This window comes from Vidua chalybeata, chromosome 19, assembly GCF_026979565.1.
Source record: "Vidua chalybeata isolate OUT-0048 chromosome 19, bVidCha1 merged haplotype, whole genome shotgun sequence".
Taxonomy (NCBI): Eukaryota; Metazoa; Chordata; class Aves; order Passeriformes; family Viduidae; genus Vidua; species Vidua chalybeata.
Genome location: NC_071548.1, coordinates 5,660,221 through 5,673,362, shown reverse-complemented (window position 1 = coordinate 5,673,362; position 13,142 = coordinate 5,660,221). Strand labels below are relative to the sequence as shown.

Genomic DNA, 13,142 nt, shown 5'->3' with positions numbered 1-13,142 from the left:
GCAATTAACTCCATCCTCCCTAATGCTGATGCCAATGCATTTGGGAAAAGTGAAATTAAAATGAAAGTGAGAGAAAATGTACAAAGTGTCACGTGAAGGTAGAAAACCAATGGTTTGGGGGTATCAGGATGCTCAAAGCTATTGGAGAAGGAAACTCAGCAAAAATTTAGGAGCAAAGGTAACATCCCTATGGATTTGGAGAGCTCAGCTCCGACCAAACACATGGCTGGAAGTCTGGAATCATGTTGCATCCATGAGGCATTTAAAATGTTCTCACAGCCCATTCCCACAGCTACAGAAACCACCTACTCATCAGGTCGTCCCCAAAACAAGGTGGGGTGGGATGAGGAGGCCAAGGACAAGCAGAAATGTTGTCACCACAAGGAGCCCACTTTCCATTTTGAGAACAGAGGGGACTAATGGCTGGGGAACATTTGGGAAATTCAGAAGTCTTGCATGGATCAGTGGTGCTCCACAAAGGAAGAAGGCTCTGCAAACCAGGACAAGAGCCCTGGCCGGAGTAGTGAGATGCTAGGGAACATCTGGTGCCTTGCAGGGTGGACACAGCAGGGCTGGGAGAGGCTGTAAGGGCTGGGTGAGCTTCACTGGAGAGGCCAAGAGCCTCATCCAGCAGCTGCTGAAATCAGCAGAAGGGAAGGGTGGGTAGACATCAATGGGGAGCCAAACTGGCAGCAGACCAGTGGGTGGAGGCCATGTTACAGTAGAAGAAAACCATCAGAAGGAAGGAGGTAGACCCACCATCACCTCCTCCAGCTCAACAGGCAGCCCCCACACTGCAGTATGGGGACTCTTCAAGAATTTAAAATAAAAATGGCAATTCAGGACTGAACTTAGAGCCCTGGATGCTACTGCTGGGACAGGAGCTGCCTGGAAGAGAGGGGAACCCAGGAAAGCCTCTGGGACTCACCTTTGCCCACCCACCACAGCTCCTCAAACACTGTCTGAAGCGTACTCTGCCCTTGGGACAAATCCATGGGACAGTGCTGAACTTGCACCTTCTCCCACTCTGCTCCCAACCCAGCACTCAGTGCCAAGGGGTCAGCTCCACAAGAGCTGAGACACTCCAGGACACCCCCAGAAGCTGCCTGAGCCCCCACCTTCAGCCAAAATGAGGAGGGCTGCACCCCAAGGCCAGCTACACTGGTGCCACTCCAAGAAGGTGATTGCAAGTCTGCACTGTCACAGGAAACCAGATCTGGAGTCCTAAAACTACAGAATCAGGCTTAAAAGAGCAATGGACTATTTCAACTATGGAGCTGTCTTGATATGCCAAAACTGTTCATACTTATAAAAATAAAGATGGAATAGAGCATCTCCAGTATTGTACCAAACCAGGTCAGACCTGCAACATCAAAGAAACAGCCCAAATCTATATTTATACTGCTTCAAAAACTGTATTTATTTGCTTAGCCCACAATGCCTCAAAGAAGGAGAGAAGGGTAGTCCAGCATCTGCAAATCACCAGCAATGTTTGCAGAACTGTTACTCAATTAAGAAAGAGAGGTGGCAGGATAATCCTGCCTCTTCTGCAATGTCCTTGCAGTGCTGGTCCCAGAGGATGTGTGAGGTAGGAGCTGGCCAGGACTCAGCTCCCCTTGACTGCGGCACAGGGACACCAACACTGCTCCATTGTCACCTGCAGACTGCAAACCACCCACGAGTGGGACCCAGGCAGGCTTTTGAGGATGGCTGGACATTTGCTGGCCAGTTGAGGGTTGCAAAACCTGGTGTGCGAAGAGCAGAGCCGTCCAGTGAGCAGCTCAAAACACACACAGCCTGGAGCCAGGGGAGAGGTGCCAACTGTGGCAGATGCCAAACAGCTCCCACCACAGGAATGTGCTTGCTGAGGCATGGAAATCAAAAAATACTAAAGGAAAGAACTTCCTTTTATTCACCATTTGGGTCTGGAAAATGGATCTGAGGAGCAGACACCTTTTCCCTCTTGCCACTCCACTGTGGCACCAATAATAACCTGGCACCCACCTAAACTATACTTCAGGATCAGGACTGGCAGGAGTGCTGAAGCAGGGACAGCTTCCCACCTCACATCAGCATCGTGGCAGCTATATCCCAGCATTTTCACAAGGAAGCTACACTTCACTGGTGTCCACAGCCACAGGACACACATCCCTGCAGGGAGAGTGTCTCTGTCCCACCAGATCTGCAGTTTCAGCCAGCAAACAGATAAAGGGTGGAAGAAAGTGAATTTTATCCTGAGAGGAAGAAAGAGAAGGAGGTTTGAGCAGTTTAACCTTTGAAAAGAGTCTTTTTCCAGAAACACAGAGGGGTAGGACGTATTTATGGATGGGGTTTGCAAGGTCCTCACCAGCTTTTTGCTCCAGCCTGACCCACACTGGCCAAAATCTCTGCAGAAGCAGTAAGCTGTTAGATGACTTTTTTTTTGCAAGGGGATGGGAAAGATTCAGTGTCCAGCAGAAACAGGCAGGGTTTTAAATATCAGCTACCAGTTGCTCTTGCACAGAATAACATAACTGCAGGAATTGTTAATCAAAGTATTACAGTGAAAATTAAAGTGGTTGAACCTGCTCAGAGAGAAAAAAATAAAACCAATTAATAAATAGAAGACGATGCTTTGAAGGTAATTTTTTTTCTTTTCCAATCATTCCCCCAGCTCCCTGCCTCAGCTTTATGAGCAGTGCACACTCAGGGGCACTCTCAGAATCATAGAACAGCAAACTGAAGAGGCAAAGAAGGAAAACACGGAAGGTTCTGTCTATCTCTTGCTTCTGTGTCTCAAAGGTTCTGACCAAGGCACTCAAAGAGCTTCTCTGGCATGACCATTGTGGTGTCTACTGAACCAGGCATAAGCCAAAATACCATTGTTTTGATCAAAGAGTTTTAAATCCCACAGTAACCTCCAGCAGGAGCATGGAGCTCTCAAGGTCAGACCATCTCTCCAGAGGTGAGAAGCTCTTGGTGCTGAGGTGAGCTGCTCCATGGCATCACATATCAGGGCTGACAAACACTGAAAGCCTGACATGGCCTGGTTTGCACCAGGGTTCCACATTACATCATTGTTTGGCCACAGGCTCACCAGAACCACATTCCCACCCCAGAAGCCTACTTTCTCCTCCAAATTAGTCCTGCAGTGCAAACACTGCTCAGACTGACAGCTGCTGATCAGAGCAGGGCTGCCAGGCCGTTTGCATAACATGGTCTGGAGCACGCTCGGCGGCGCCAGCTGATTCCTTGCTGCAACAATGGAAAAACCCAGAAATCTCAGTGAATAAGCCAGTCTGTGTCCTAAGTCAGCCCTTGGATTTCCTCCCTTTCTTGAGCCCGTCTCGCCGCTGCACAGGTTCCACTGGGGCTCTGCAGCCAGCCTCAGGAGCCGAAATCTCAACAAGCTCACAGTTATATGCTCAGCTCTCAGCTGTTTGCTGCAGCCAGGAACTGGCTGGAAATCAGTTCCAAGTGTTCCAATTCCAAACCCCACCCTGCACCCCTGGATCTCTCTCCTCACACTCACAGAAGCAGGCGCTGGGGCTTTTAACTGCTTTGCTTTAGCCTTCCTTATTGGAAGAGCAGGGGACATCCCATGTGGTGTTAATTCACCTTTGCCACCACTACCCTAAGACAGGAGCCAAGGCAGATGCCACTCCCAGTTCCAGCAGTGATTCTTTTGTTTGCTACCTCTCCATCCCTTTAGCAATACCAATGCTTTTCCCTTTCCACAGCTCTGCCTCAAGAGCCACAGGCACTGCCACCTACCTCTACACCACTGCCTAGCTTTTCATATCCACCAGCCTATGTCCCACCACTTCCCTGCAGGCTCTGATGCTGCCCCATCCCTTGTTGGAAGGCACCAGATGTCCTGACCATGACCATATTATCCTCAACTGTTCATAAGAAAAGATACAGTAGAAGTTAAGACCGTTTTTGTTTTTTGTTGGCCAGCTCTTCAATGCAGCCTAGATCTGGAAGTGTTCAACCAAAATTTTGCATTGCAAGAACAACTGCTGCGCTGTTGGCCTTTGGCATGACCCCATAGAACTCCCACCTTCTCCAATCCCTGTTTAGGCAAACTCCTCTTGAATCAGTGAAAAAGGGCAGCCCACCCCCCACCAGGTGCCTTCCTCTGTGAGAACAGGACCAGCTGCTTCTCCCCAAACAGCTGAGGCTAAATAGAACCCCAGAGCCTGCTGGAAGGTCCAGCAGGAGGTGGCTGTGGAGCTCAGCAGTGCTCCCTGCTATGCTGTTCAACCAAACCAGGCTGTTTTCCCCCCTGCAGATGCATCTGGGCCCTGCTCAGCAGAGACCAGGGAGGTTCTCCACAGAGCAGGTCTGCATTGGTTCTTCTTGAGTATTTGCCTCCTATTTTCCTCCAGAGATGAAAACTACCTCTACATATTGCTCAGCAGCAGGGCCAGGCAGGGCCGTGGACACTCCTCTGCCTGGTGCCAAGGGGTTAAGCTCACAGTAAGTTCCCAAAGCCAGTTGTTTCCAACTGGCTGCTGCCTGTGGTTTGTGGGAAGGGATTTTGCTTTTTAATAACATTATAAATAGGGCTGTGTTCAGTATGCTGCAAACCCGGTTACTCTCTCTCTCTCTCCCACCCGTCACTCTCCTCCTCCTGCTTCTCTTCCCACCACACTTAATTCCAGATCTGACCATGAATGGGTCAGGCTTTCTCCTCAGTGTCCTCAGCCTGCTAGCATGTCTCGTCTCCACCATGCAGGCATGTCCCCCCAGCTGCCACTGCCACGGCGGAGACCTGCAGCACGTCATCTGTGACAACGTGGGGCTGAAGAAGATCCCCAAAGTGCCTGAGCAGACACGGCTTCTCAACCTGCAGAAGAATAACTTCCCCATCCTGCCAACCAATGGCTTCCGTGACATGAAAAAGCTGGTGTCCCTGCACCTCCAGAGCTCTCGGATTAAGGAGATCTCCACTGGAGCCTTCCGGGGGCTCAAGAGCCTGGTCTACCTCTATCTCACTGACAATCAGATCAGTGTCATAAAGCCAGGAGCCTTTGATGATCTCTCTGATCTCACCTACCTGTACCTGGACAAGAACAAGATCCCAGACCTATCCAAAGGGCTCCTCTCCCCTCTTGTCAACCTCTTCATCCTGCACTTGGGCAGCAATAAAATCCAGGAGCTGAAACCGGGGGTCTTCAATGGGGCTAAAGATCTGCGCTGGCTCTTCCTCTCCGATAACTCCCTCACCAACCTCCTACCTGGGGCCATGGAGGATGTAGAAAACCTTGCTGTCCTCCAACTGGACAAGAACCAGCTGAGCAGCTACCCTGTGAATGCAATGAGTAAGCTGAGAGTGCTGGAGGAACTGAAACTTTCTCATAACCCAATTGAGGTCATCCCTGACAACGCCTTCCAGTCCTTCGGGCGATACCTGCAGACACTCCACCTGGACAACATGAAACTGAAGAAGGTGAGTCCCTTCTCTTTCCACTTGCTCCAGATCAGAAACATGGGGCTTGCTTTTCTTCCCCTTTACAAAGCCCTTGGTTTGCTGATCTTCCCTTACAGAGGAGAGGGGAGATGCAGGTCTGTAAGCTCTGTAGGCAGCAAGGCACTGACTACACCCTGCTGTGGCTCAAGCGAGGGATGAGAGAGAGCACCTCTGTTGAGTTATTTATGCAAAACCAAATTATCTGGAACTGATTAAGCCCTCTGGATGGATGCAAGGCAGTGCATTCCCTCCCAAACTGGAGGTGACACCGGACACTGAGAAAGGTATCTGGGATGCTCCAGGACAATTAGGAACCTGCCATACTCACAGAAACAAGGTGAGGCATGAGAGGTGAGCATGTGCCTCATAGTGGAGGGCACTTCCACCTTGCAGAGCTGAACTGCTCTGCCTCCTTTGCTCAGCCCAGGTACCTGCTGTAGATCAGGAGAGGAAGACTCCTTGGAGGGGCTGCGAACGGTCCTGGTTTCTTACCCCTGCCTTGCAGACAGGTAGAGGTACAGACCTTCACCTCCCCACTGCCTCCCAACCTGACACATTACAAAGAAAGGTTTGTTTATTGATGCTCTCTCAAAAGGAACTTTTGCAGCATCTTACAAAGGAGCCCTGTTCCCACTGGAGGGGAGGAAGGACATTCAGGTATCCTGAAGGGCAAAACAACCCCCTCCTTTTTCTGTGAGAAAGCAGGATCCACAGTCAGGAGTATCACACTCAGGGAATCACTTGTATTAGGACCTTTGAAAAGCCAGGCAGTGCTGCAGAACCCAGCACAGCATCTTGATGCAACCTGATGTCCTGGGTGAATCCCCCATGGCTGGGAAGAGAGGGTGTTGTAGGCAGAACAGAACAGATCTCCCTGGGATGATGCTTTGCCAGGAAGCCCAAAGAGCTTTCAGCTGAGGCAGGGTGGGACTGCATGGCAAAGCAACACCCACCACATGCAGGAAGATCTGATGAAAAAGAGAATTTCTTCACAACTCAGACAGTCTCACAATGATGAGCAGATCACATGAAAGCTACAAGAAATGCATAAAACCAGAGTTTTCAAAGGGAGATAGAATCCCAAAAAGCTCAAAAACTGAAATTACAGCTTGTCCAGGTGCAGAACAACACTAACTAAACCAGTTCAGTAATAACTTCAGTATTTAAGTATTTATTCATTATCCAGTATTTAAGTATTATTCAGTATTTAAGTATTTATTTGCCTTGTCCACTCTGAGCATTAACCTCTCCAGTATGAGACTGAGCAAACTTAATGCTTGAAAAGGATCTATTTACCTTACTAGGCAAGACTTTAGATGTTCTGTGACAGCACTTCTGTAGACTCAGTTCTAAGGCACTTTCAATCAAATATTGCAGTCTAATAATGTACCAGCTCGAGATATCAGAGTTCCAAGTTACATGTTGAAGAAATTAGACTTTGGGGTGCTCCAGGGAAACAAGCATCCTTGGTTTGACCAAGAACCAATGGTTAACAATTCTAGCCAGCAAAAAGGACATTTTTTTTCTTTCTTTTACAGTAACCACCTGTGGATAGGAACTTAAAAGGCTCTTGTGCAGCCAGTGCCTCCTTTCCTCCCCAGCAGCCCAACAGGACATCAGTTAATGGGATCAGCACTAATAGGGGTGGCTTCTGCAGCTTTAGAGCTTGCAAATACAAAGCTTCCAGCTCATTTTCCCTTCAAATCTCCAAAGGCCTCAAACCCAAACAGCCCACGTGTGAACTTTGCACTGCTAAGAGACATCTAATCACAGAGGCCACATGATCCAGGAAATCACCACCAAATGCTCTAAGTACTGCTGGCATCTTTACTGCAGCCCTTTCTCCTTCACAAACATGCTGTCCTTAGCTCTTCCCTGCATGGCTGCAAGATTTTTGAGCTGATCAAGTGTAAACCCACACAATTCTACTCCAGCCTAAATTACAGCTGAGCAAAAGGAAGAGTCTGAGCAAAAGCTAGAGCTCAGTCTCCAGCACAGAGCTCCCATTCCCCCCCAGCATCACAGACCCACACTGGACCCACAGGGCTGTGTTGCACAGGCCAGGACCCTCCTTGTACCTCAACATGAGACAGGCACCCCTGTCTGTGTATTCAGTGTAAAATAACAGCAGTAATCCTCCATCTAAATGAGGGATAAAAATCACCCTTTTCTTCCCAAAGACACGGTCTGGCAGGCAGCTCTGTAGCTGTTAGCAGCAGATGTGAACTCTTCTCACGGGAGAGGAATGAGCAGCTGAGACAGTAACACCACTGTCCAGCCTTCCCGCCCCTCTGCACGGCGTGCCAGCATCCCTCAGACCAGCATCCCTCAGAGCAGCCTCCTGAGGTCAGCTCAGTTTTGGAAGGAGAAGACCAGCAATGCTGACTGTCCAACAGCTATAAGAATCTGGCTAATCTCTAATCCCATCCAGCAGTGCTCAATTTGGGAGTTGACAAAAGTTCACGGTTTAAAGTAGTGCATTTCCTCTGTCAAGCATTTCAGCTTAGAACACGCCCTGATGGTCCATGAGAAGTGCAAGGTTCTTTTCAGAAATAGGAGCATGGGTCCTGGGGCTTTGGGAAGACCTAGCGAGTGTCCTCTCCAACCTTCAGAGAAAGCTTTCCCCCCACTTTGAGAGGGGGGAGAAATGGTTTGTCATAGCTAAGAAGAGCTTTGTGCTTTGTCAGGGAGCCCCTCTCCAGTCCACCACTGCCATGGAAGTTCCTGTTCAGGGGTTTGCTTTCAACAACTCTCCAACTTGAGTAACCATGGGCTGAAAAACGTCAGGGATGAGGCCTCAGGGAAGAGAGGAGAGGGCTGCAGTGTCAGGTCCACAGCCTCTCTTGCTTTTTGACAGCTTTCTTAAGGGAGGTTCTACCTTAAAGCCTCCCTATTAACCAAGAAAGCACAAATTTTACAGCATCCCTTGCAAAAAAAAAAAAAAAAAACAAAAAAAAACACTGGAAATGAGAAAAAAATGGAGGAGGCTGAGGTGCTGGAAACCTGCCTGTATTTCTACATTGCTCAAATGCCAAGTGTAAATTTCCACTCAGAGCGCCCAGGCACTGCCAAAGTCTACAGTCCCTTCAGAGGCCACACACACTCCTCCTTCAGTCGCTCCAGGCAAGGCAACAGGCCTTGGGAGGATTTCCAGCCTTAGAAAGGAATATACCAGAATATATCTTCATTTAGAATGGAGAAGTATGGCTCAAAAATAAAAAGTGTTGCCAGACTTCAATTTATTTAGGGATGGGGCTGCGACAATCCCACCATGGATTTGGTCTCCCACTTGTAGGAGACTCCATCAACCATGAGCCCACCAGTCTGCTGCCTCTCAAGTGTACAGAGTATCCAGCAAGCCAGCTCCCTGTTCACAGCTTCTCTTGCTCTCTCCATGCTTCATAGAATGATAGAATAACCTGGGCTGGAAGGGGCATTAAAGATCATCTCTTTCCAAAACCCCCTGACATGGGCAAGGACACCAGGTTGCTCCAAGCCCTGTCCAACCTGGCCTTGAACACTTCCAGGGATAACACATTCACAAATTCTCTAGGCAACATGTCCCAGTGCCTTGCCCTTATGACACTCAAAGTCTGGAACAGAGGCCATCAGGTTTGGAGTCCCCATTCCCCAACTCCATGTTCCTCACCAGAAACCTCTGTGCTTCAGTTTGCAGACAATGCGTTTGCTGGCGTGACCGTGCTGAAAACTGCCCATGTGGAGAACAACCGGCTCACGCAACTGCCCCGAAACTTCCCTTTTGACAAAATGGAGACGCTGACAATCTCCCGAAACCCTTGGCACTGCAACTGCCAGCTGGCACCTCTGCGCAAGTACGGCACTGCCACACCCCACACTCCCTGGGCCCCCCGACCTGTGCCAGGACACTGCTGTCAGGCAGCTCTCTCCCCACCCTGCCCTCTGATGTCCATGGTTTGCCCCTTTTTCAAGTTCCTCTCTTCCTTCCTCCCTGTGTCACAGGTGGCTGAAAGGCAACCGCACCCGTGCTGAGGACACCTGCTCCACACCAGCCCAGTACCGGGGACAGCTCATCAGGGACACCCCAGCCCTCCGCTCCTGCAAGCTGCCTACCAAGAGGTCCAGGAAGGGGAGCCGCCATTAAACACGTAAGATGGTTCCCCTTTAGTTGCACCAGAAGCCCCAGCACCTTTTGTAGCATCAGTCTTAAATGCCACCAGGGTTTCATTTACAGCAGCTCATCCATCCACCCACAGAGGTCTGTGCTAAGAGCTGCACCATCTCCTGGCTCCATGAGCTCCCATAACAGAGAACCTTCCTGTAGCATCAGGGATAGAGTCAACTCTGTGAAAAAAATATAGGGTTAAAGAGAGGCCTGGGGCAGAAATTAAGGGCAAAATATGTAAGTGAATATGAAATAGAGAAGTAAGGATCCTGAAAATACACACAGAATAACTTTGAAATCTTCAAAAGCCCTACACTGTAACAGGGTTTAAGCCTCATTCATGCTTCAGGCACTATGGTGACATGCACCCTGTCCTAACACCAAAGCTCCATATCAAGTCAAGATGTAATTGTTATGCAAAAGGCATAGACACTATATATCAAAACAAGGGCAGATTTAGCTGACTCCTACCCTGAGCTGGGACCACACAAGATTTTCTAACCAACTGGAGATGCTCAGCCCTTTAAAGAGCATTTAAGGAGCCCTATAAAGGTCCTCCAGGTCTGGTGTGAAATCCAGGGCATTGATGGGAAGTCTTGCCCTTCCTGGGACTTCCCAGCCCACAGGAAAGCAGATATCTTTCATAAGGAGCAGCTCTTGACCCAGCACTTCCCTTTCCACAATTACAATTCCCTCCAAGACAGTCAGGTATTTAAAAACAATGGCTGTTGCCTTCAAATGAGTATCCCAGAGGAGGGAGGTTCAAGATGGCAAATATTCTTTGGGTAAGATGTCCTCAGCCAGGAGGCGATTCAGAGAGCAGGCTGCCTTCCCCTCCAGCAATGAGCTTTTGCTGACAGCTACCAAGGCAAACACCAACTATGAAAACGGATCACACAGACACCTTCCACAGCTGGCAACTACCAGGGTTATTAAGTTCAGCCTGCAGAGGAGCAAAAAAGCCACAACTGTCATCACTCCACCCCAAGCATTTTACTTTTTCCCATCCCAGAAATAGGTCTGGAGTCTGTACAGATTCCAGAGAACTCTGAATGAGCCTGCAAGTTTGTAAACTCTTGGGGAAGGGACCTTTGCTCATTTGTTAAGGAAAGTGCAGTGATCCTGCACTGTATTGTATGAAAAGAGGTGGGCATTGTGCCATGTTATGGCCTTTTGATCCCCACTTCACTAAGGATATGCATACCAAGGTGGAGAAAGGAAATTTATGACCAAAATGTCAGGGATTATGCCAGCTGCTCTGTGCCTTTCTAAAGTGATTATTTCTTTTGTAGTGCCAGAGGGTTTTATGGATTAGAGATGGAAATACCAGTCATTCCATACAGGGCAGGAAAGGTTCTGCTCTAAGCACGGAAAAACTTCAGGTTTCTAAACCACAGTACTTAAATATAGTTTATTTACGGGTCTGACCCTTCTTAATCTTCTTTCCCTGCCTGAACTTGATCCCAGTTCACTCCTCCATGGTGAAAGTAAGAAAACCATGTCCTGTTTTTTTCTGTAGGACTTTCCATCCAGCTCCCTCAAACAGGTTTACAAGTGCTAATGAAATAGGAAACTATTCAGTCTTGCAGAAGATAAAGCTCAGTGCCTTCAGGTGTCAGTGCCAAAATGCAGGTACACAAACCCACTCCAGTGTGGTGAGCATGAATTTTATGAAAGTACCTCTGACTTCATCATGCACCCCTTGAGAGCCAGGCAGCTGTCACATACAGGGGTTTGTATTTCAGGGATTAGGACTGACTTGGGTCACTGGCTATATTTAAGATTAAAAGCTGCTTGGTAGTTTCTAAGATTACACCTGCCCTGGATTTTCAGAATTAGGGCATCAAAATAGTCCACTACTCTTGAAAATTTCACTCTGAGTTTCCTTCCTTTGCCAAGAAAGTGCTCCCTGACCATCAGCACTTTGAGTAAGATCCTCAGGAGTCACACAGAGAGTTGGCAGAGTAGCTCAGAGATAGGACTAACCCATTTCCTCTACTGTGGGAAGTTGTAACAGCTCCTTGACTCCCAGGTCTTCACTTTCAAGTATGGGCTTCATCCACTGATTTAAAAATAGACAAATGTTGCAAGTTTACTGCTCTGCTGGAAAAATATCTTTAAAGGTGTGGCCTTCTCTCTTTTTTAATGCTAGCAGGCTCCAGTATGGCCTGTCCTGGTGACCGGTCACTTCAACCATCAGAAAACTACTGACTTCCGAGTCCTTCCTTGAGCTTCTCCTACCTGTCAGGAAATACTTCTGACATATATGAACACCTGCAGCCTCCTCTGAATCCCTGCTTTTCTGCTGATCACAACGATGGAATCCACCTTCTCAATCTTTTCCGACATCTATGTATTTTAAAAGAGGCCTTTTTAAAAACTAAACTATGCATGACCATACTAAGACAAGCTAAGCTAGATCCTGCCGGTAAAACACAGACATCTTTCCCAAAAGAAACATAATCCACATCCCTGATCAACCAGCTGGTTGCTGTCCCTCCCATTCCAGAGGAGAGGGAGCAAATGGGAAAGCAGGAGCATCCCTCTCCCAGCTGCTTTATAAGGAAAATTGGTCTCAACCCATGCAAACAGACTCCCCTGCCTACCCACAGAGGGGATCCCTGCAGGCCAGGGCTGAGGGAAGAGGTAAAGCAGTGACCAAGAGCCAGTGGCCCTGAGACAGCAATCTCCCAAAACTGGCCAGAAATCCTTTAAAGGAAACAGTACTGGGAACCTCCAAAACTTGAGCCACCTGAAGACTGGATTTCCCTCTCACTCTGTGGGGTCACCAAAATGTCCAAGAGGAGAAGGTGTGCATGGTGCAGTTGGCTCAGGCACCCCTCCTCTCCTTCCCACCCATACTCCAGAGGATCTAGCAGGACACCAGGATGACTGGTTTATTGCCACAGCTATTTCAATTGCACAGTTGCAATTCAACTATGTTTTTTAATCCTAAAGAGTTATATAAATATATGTCTATTTATTCCCCTGTAACAGTGTAAATGACCTTTAAGAGGGTGAAAACTCCTCTGCCTCCTATATAGAAATCGAATTGTATATTTTCTTATGTACATCTTCTGTATAAAGCTCTTGCTGCAAAGATGAAATCAACAAGTCTCTGTGTGTCTGCCTGAGAGCTGGAGGGATCAGGAGTAACATGAGACCAGTGGCACAAATATAGACTTAATCCTCTTTATCCCGTGGGCAGAGCAACTGTTTGGGAGGGTTTTATTATTTCTCTTGCTACAAAACAGGAACATGTGACACCTAATGAGTCCTGGGCTCTCACAGTAATGTTTGAAAATATTTTGTGAGGCCAGACTCAGGTTTACTATAGAAATAGGTAGCTGTCACCTGACAGAGCGCAAGCAATAGCACCAAGGCTGCCCCTGGTGTTTCCAGCTTGGCATTAAGAGCATCATATCCGAGAAAAAACCTGGCTGCATCCAAGACAGCTTCAGGATGGATGCCCTGGATTCCCCTGGTCTGTGGCAGAGCAGAGTTGTCCCTGTAAAACCCTACTGCTGGTGCAGTCGGGGTCTG

The 13,142-nt window shown here is 48.3% G+C and overlaps 2 protein-coding genes across 5 annotated transcripts in view; one reads left to right on the top strand and one right to left on the bottom strand.

The window, feature by feature from the left end:
- The window catches only part of ACSF2 (acyl-CoA synthetase family member 2), a 36,536-nt gene that overhangs the window by 6,943 nt on the left and 16,451 nt on the right, over window positions 1–13,142 (bottom strand). The window lies entirely within an intron of this gene.
- Window positions 4,601–12,713, top strand: CHAD (chondroadherin). Of its 2 annotated transcripts, none has more exons than XM_053960196.1 (4): window positions 4,601–5,434; window positions 9,125–9,288; window positions 9,437–9,582; window positions 11,752–12,713. In XM_053960196.1, exons 1-3 carry the CDS (start codon window positions 4,655–4,657, stop codon window positions 9,576–9,578), a joined length of 1,086 nt encoding a protein of 361 aa, XP_053816171.1. In that variant the 5' UTR covers window positions 4,601–4,654; the 3' UTR covers window positions 9,579–9,582; window positions 11,752–12,713. The 2 variants fall into 2 exon arrangements, with proteins under 2 accessions (XP_053816171.1, XP_053816170.1); XM_053960195.1 differs by having other exon boundaries at window positions 4,615–5,434; window positions 11,755–12,713.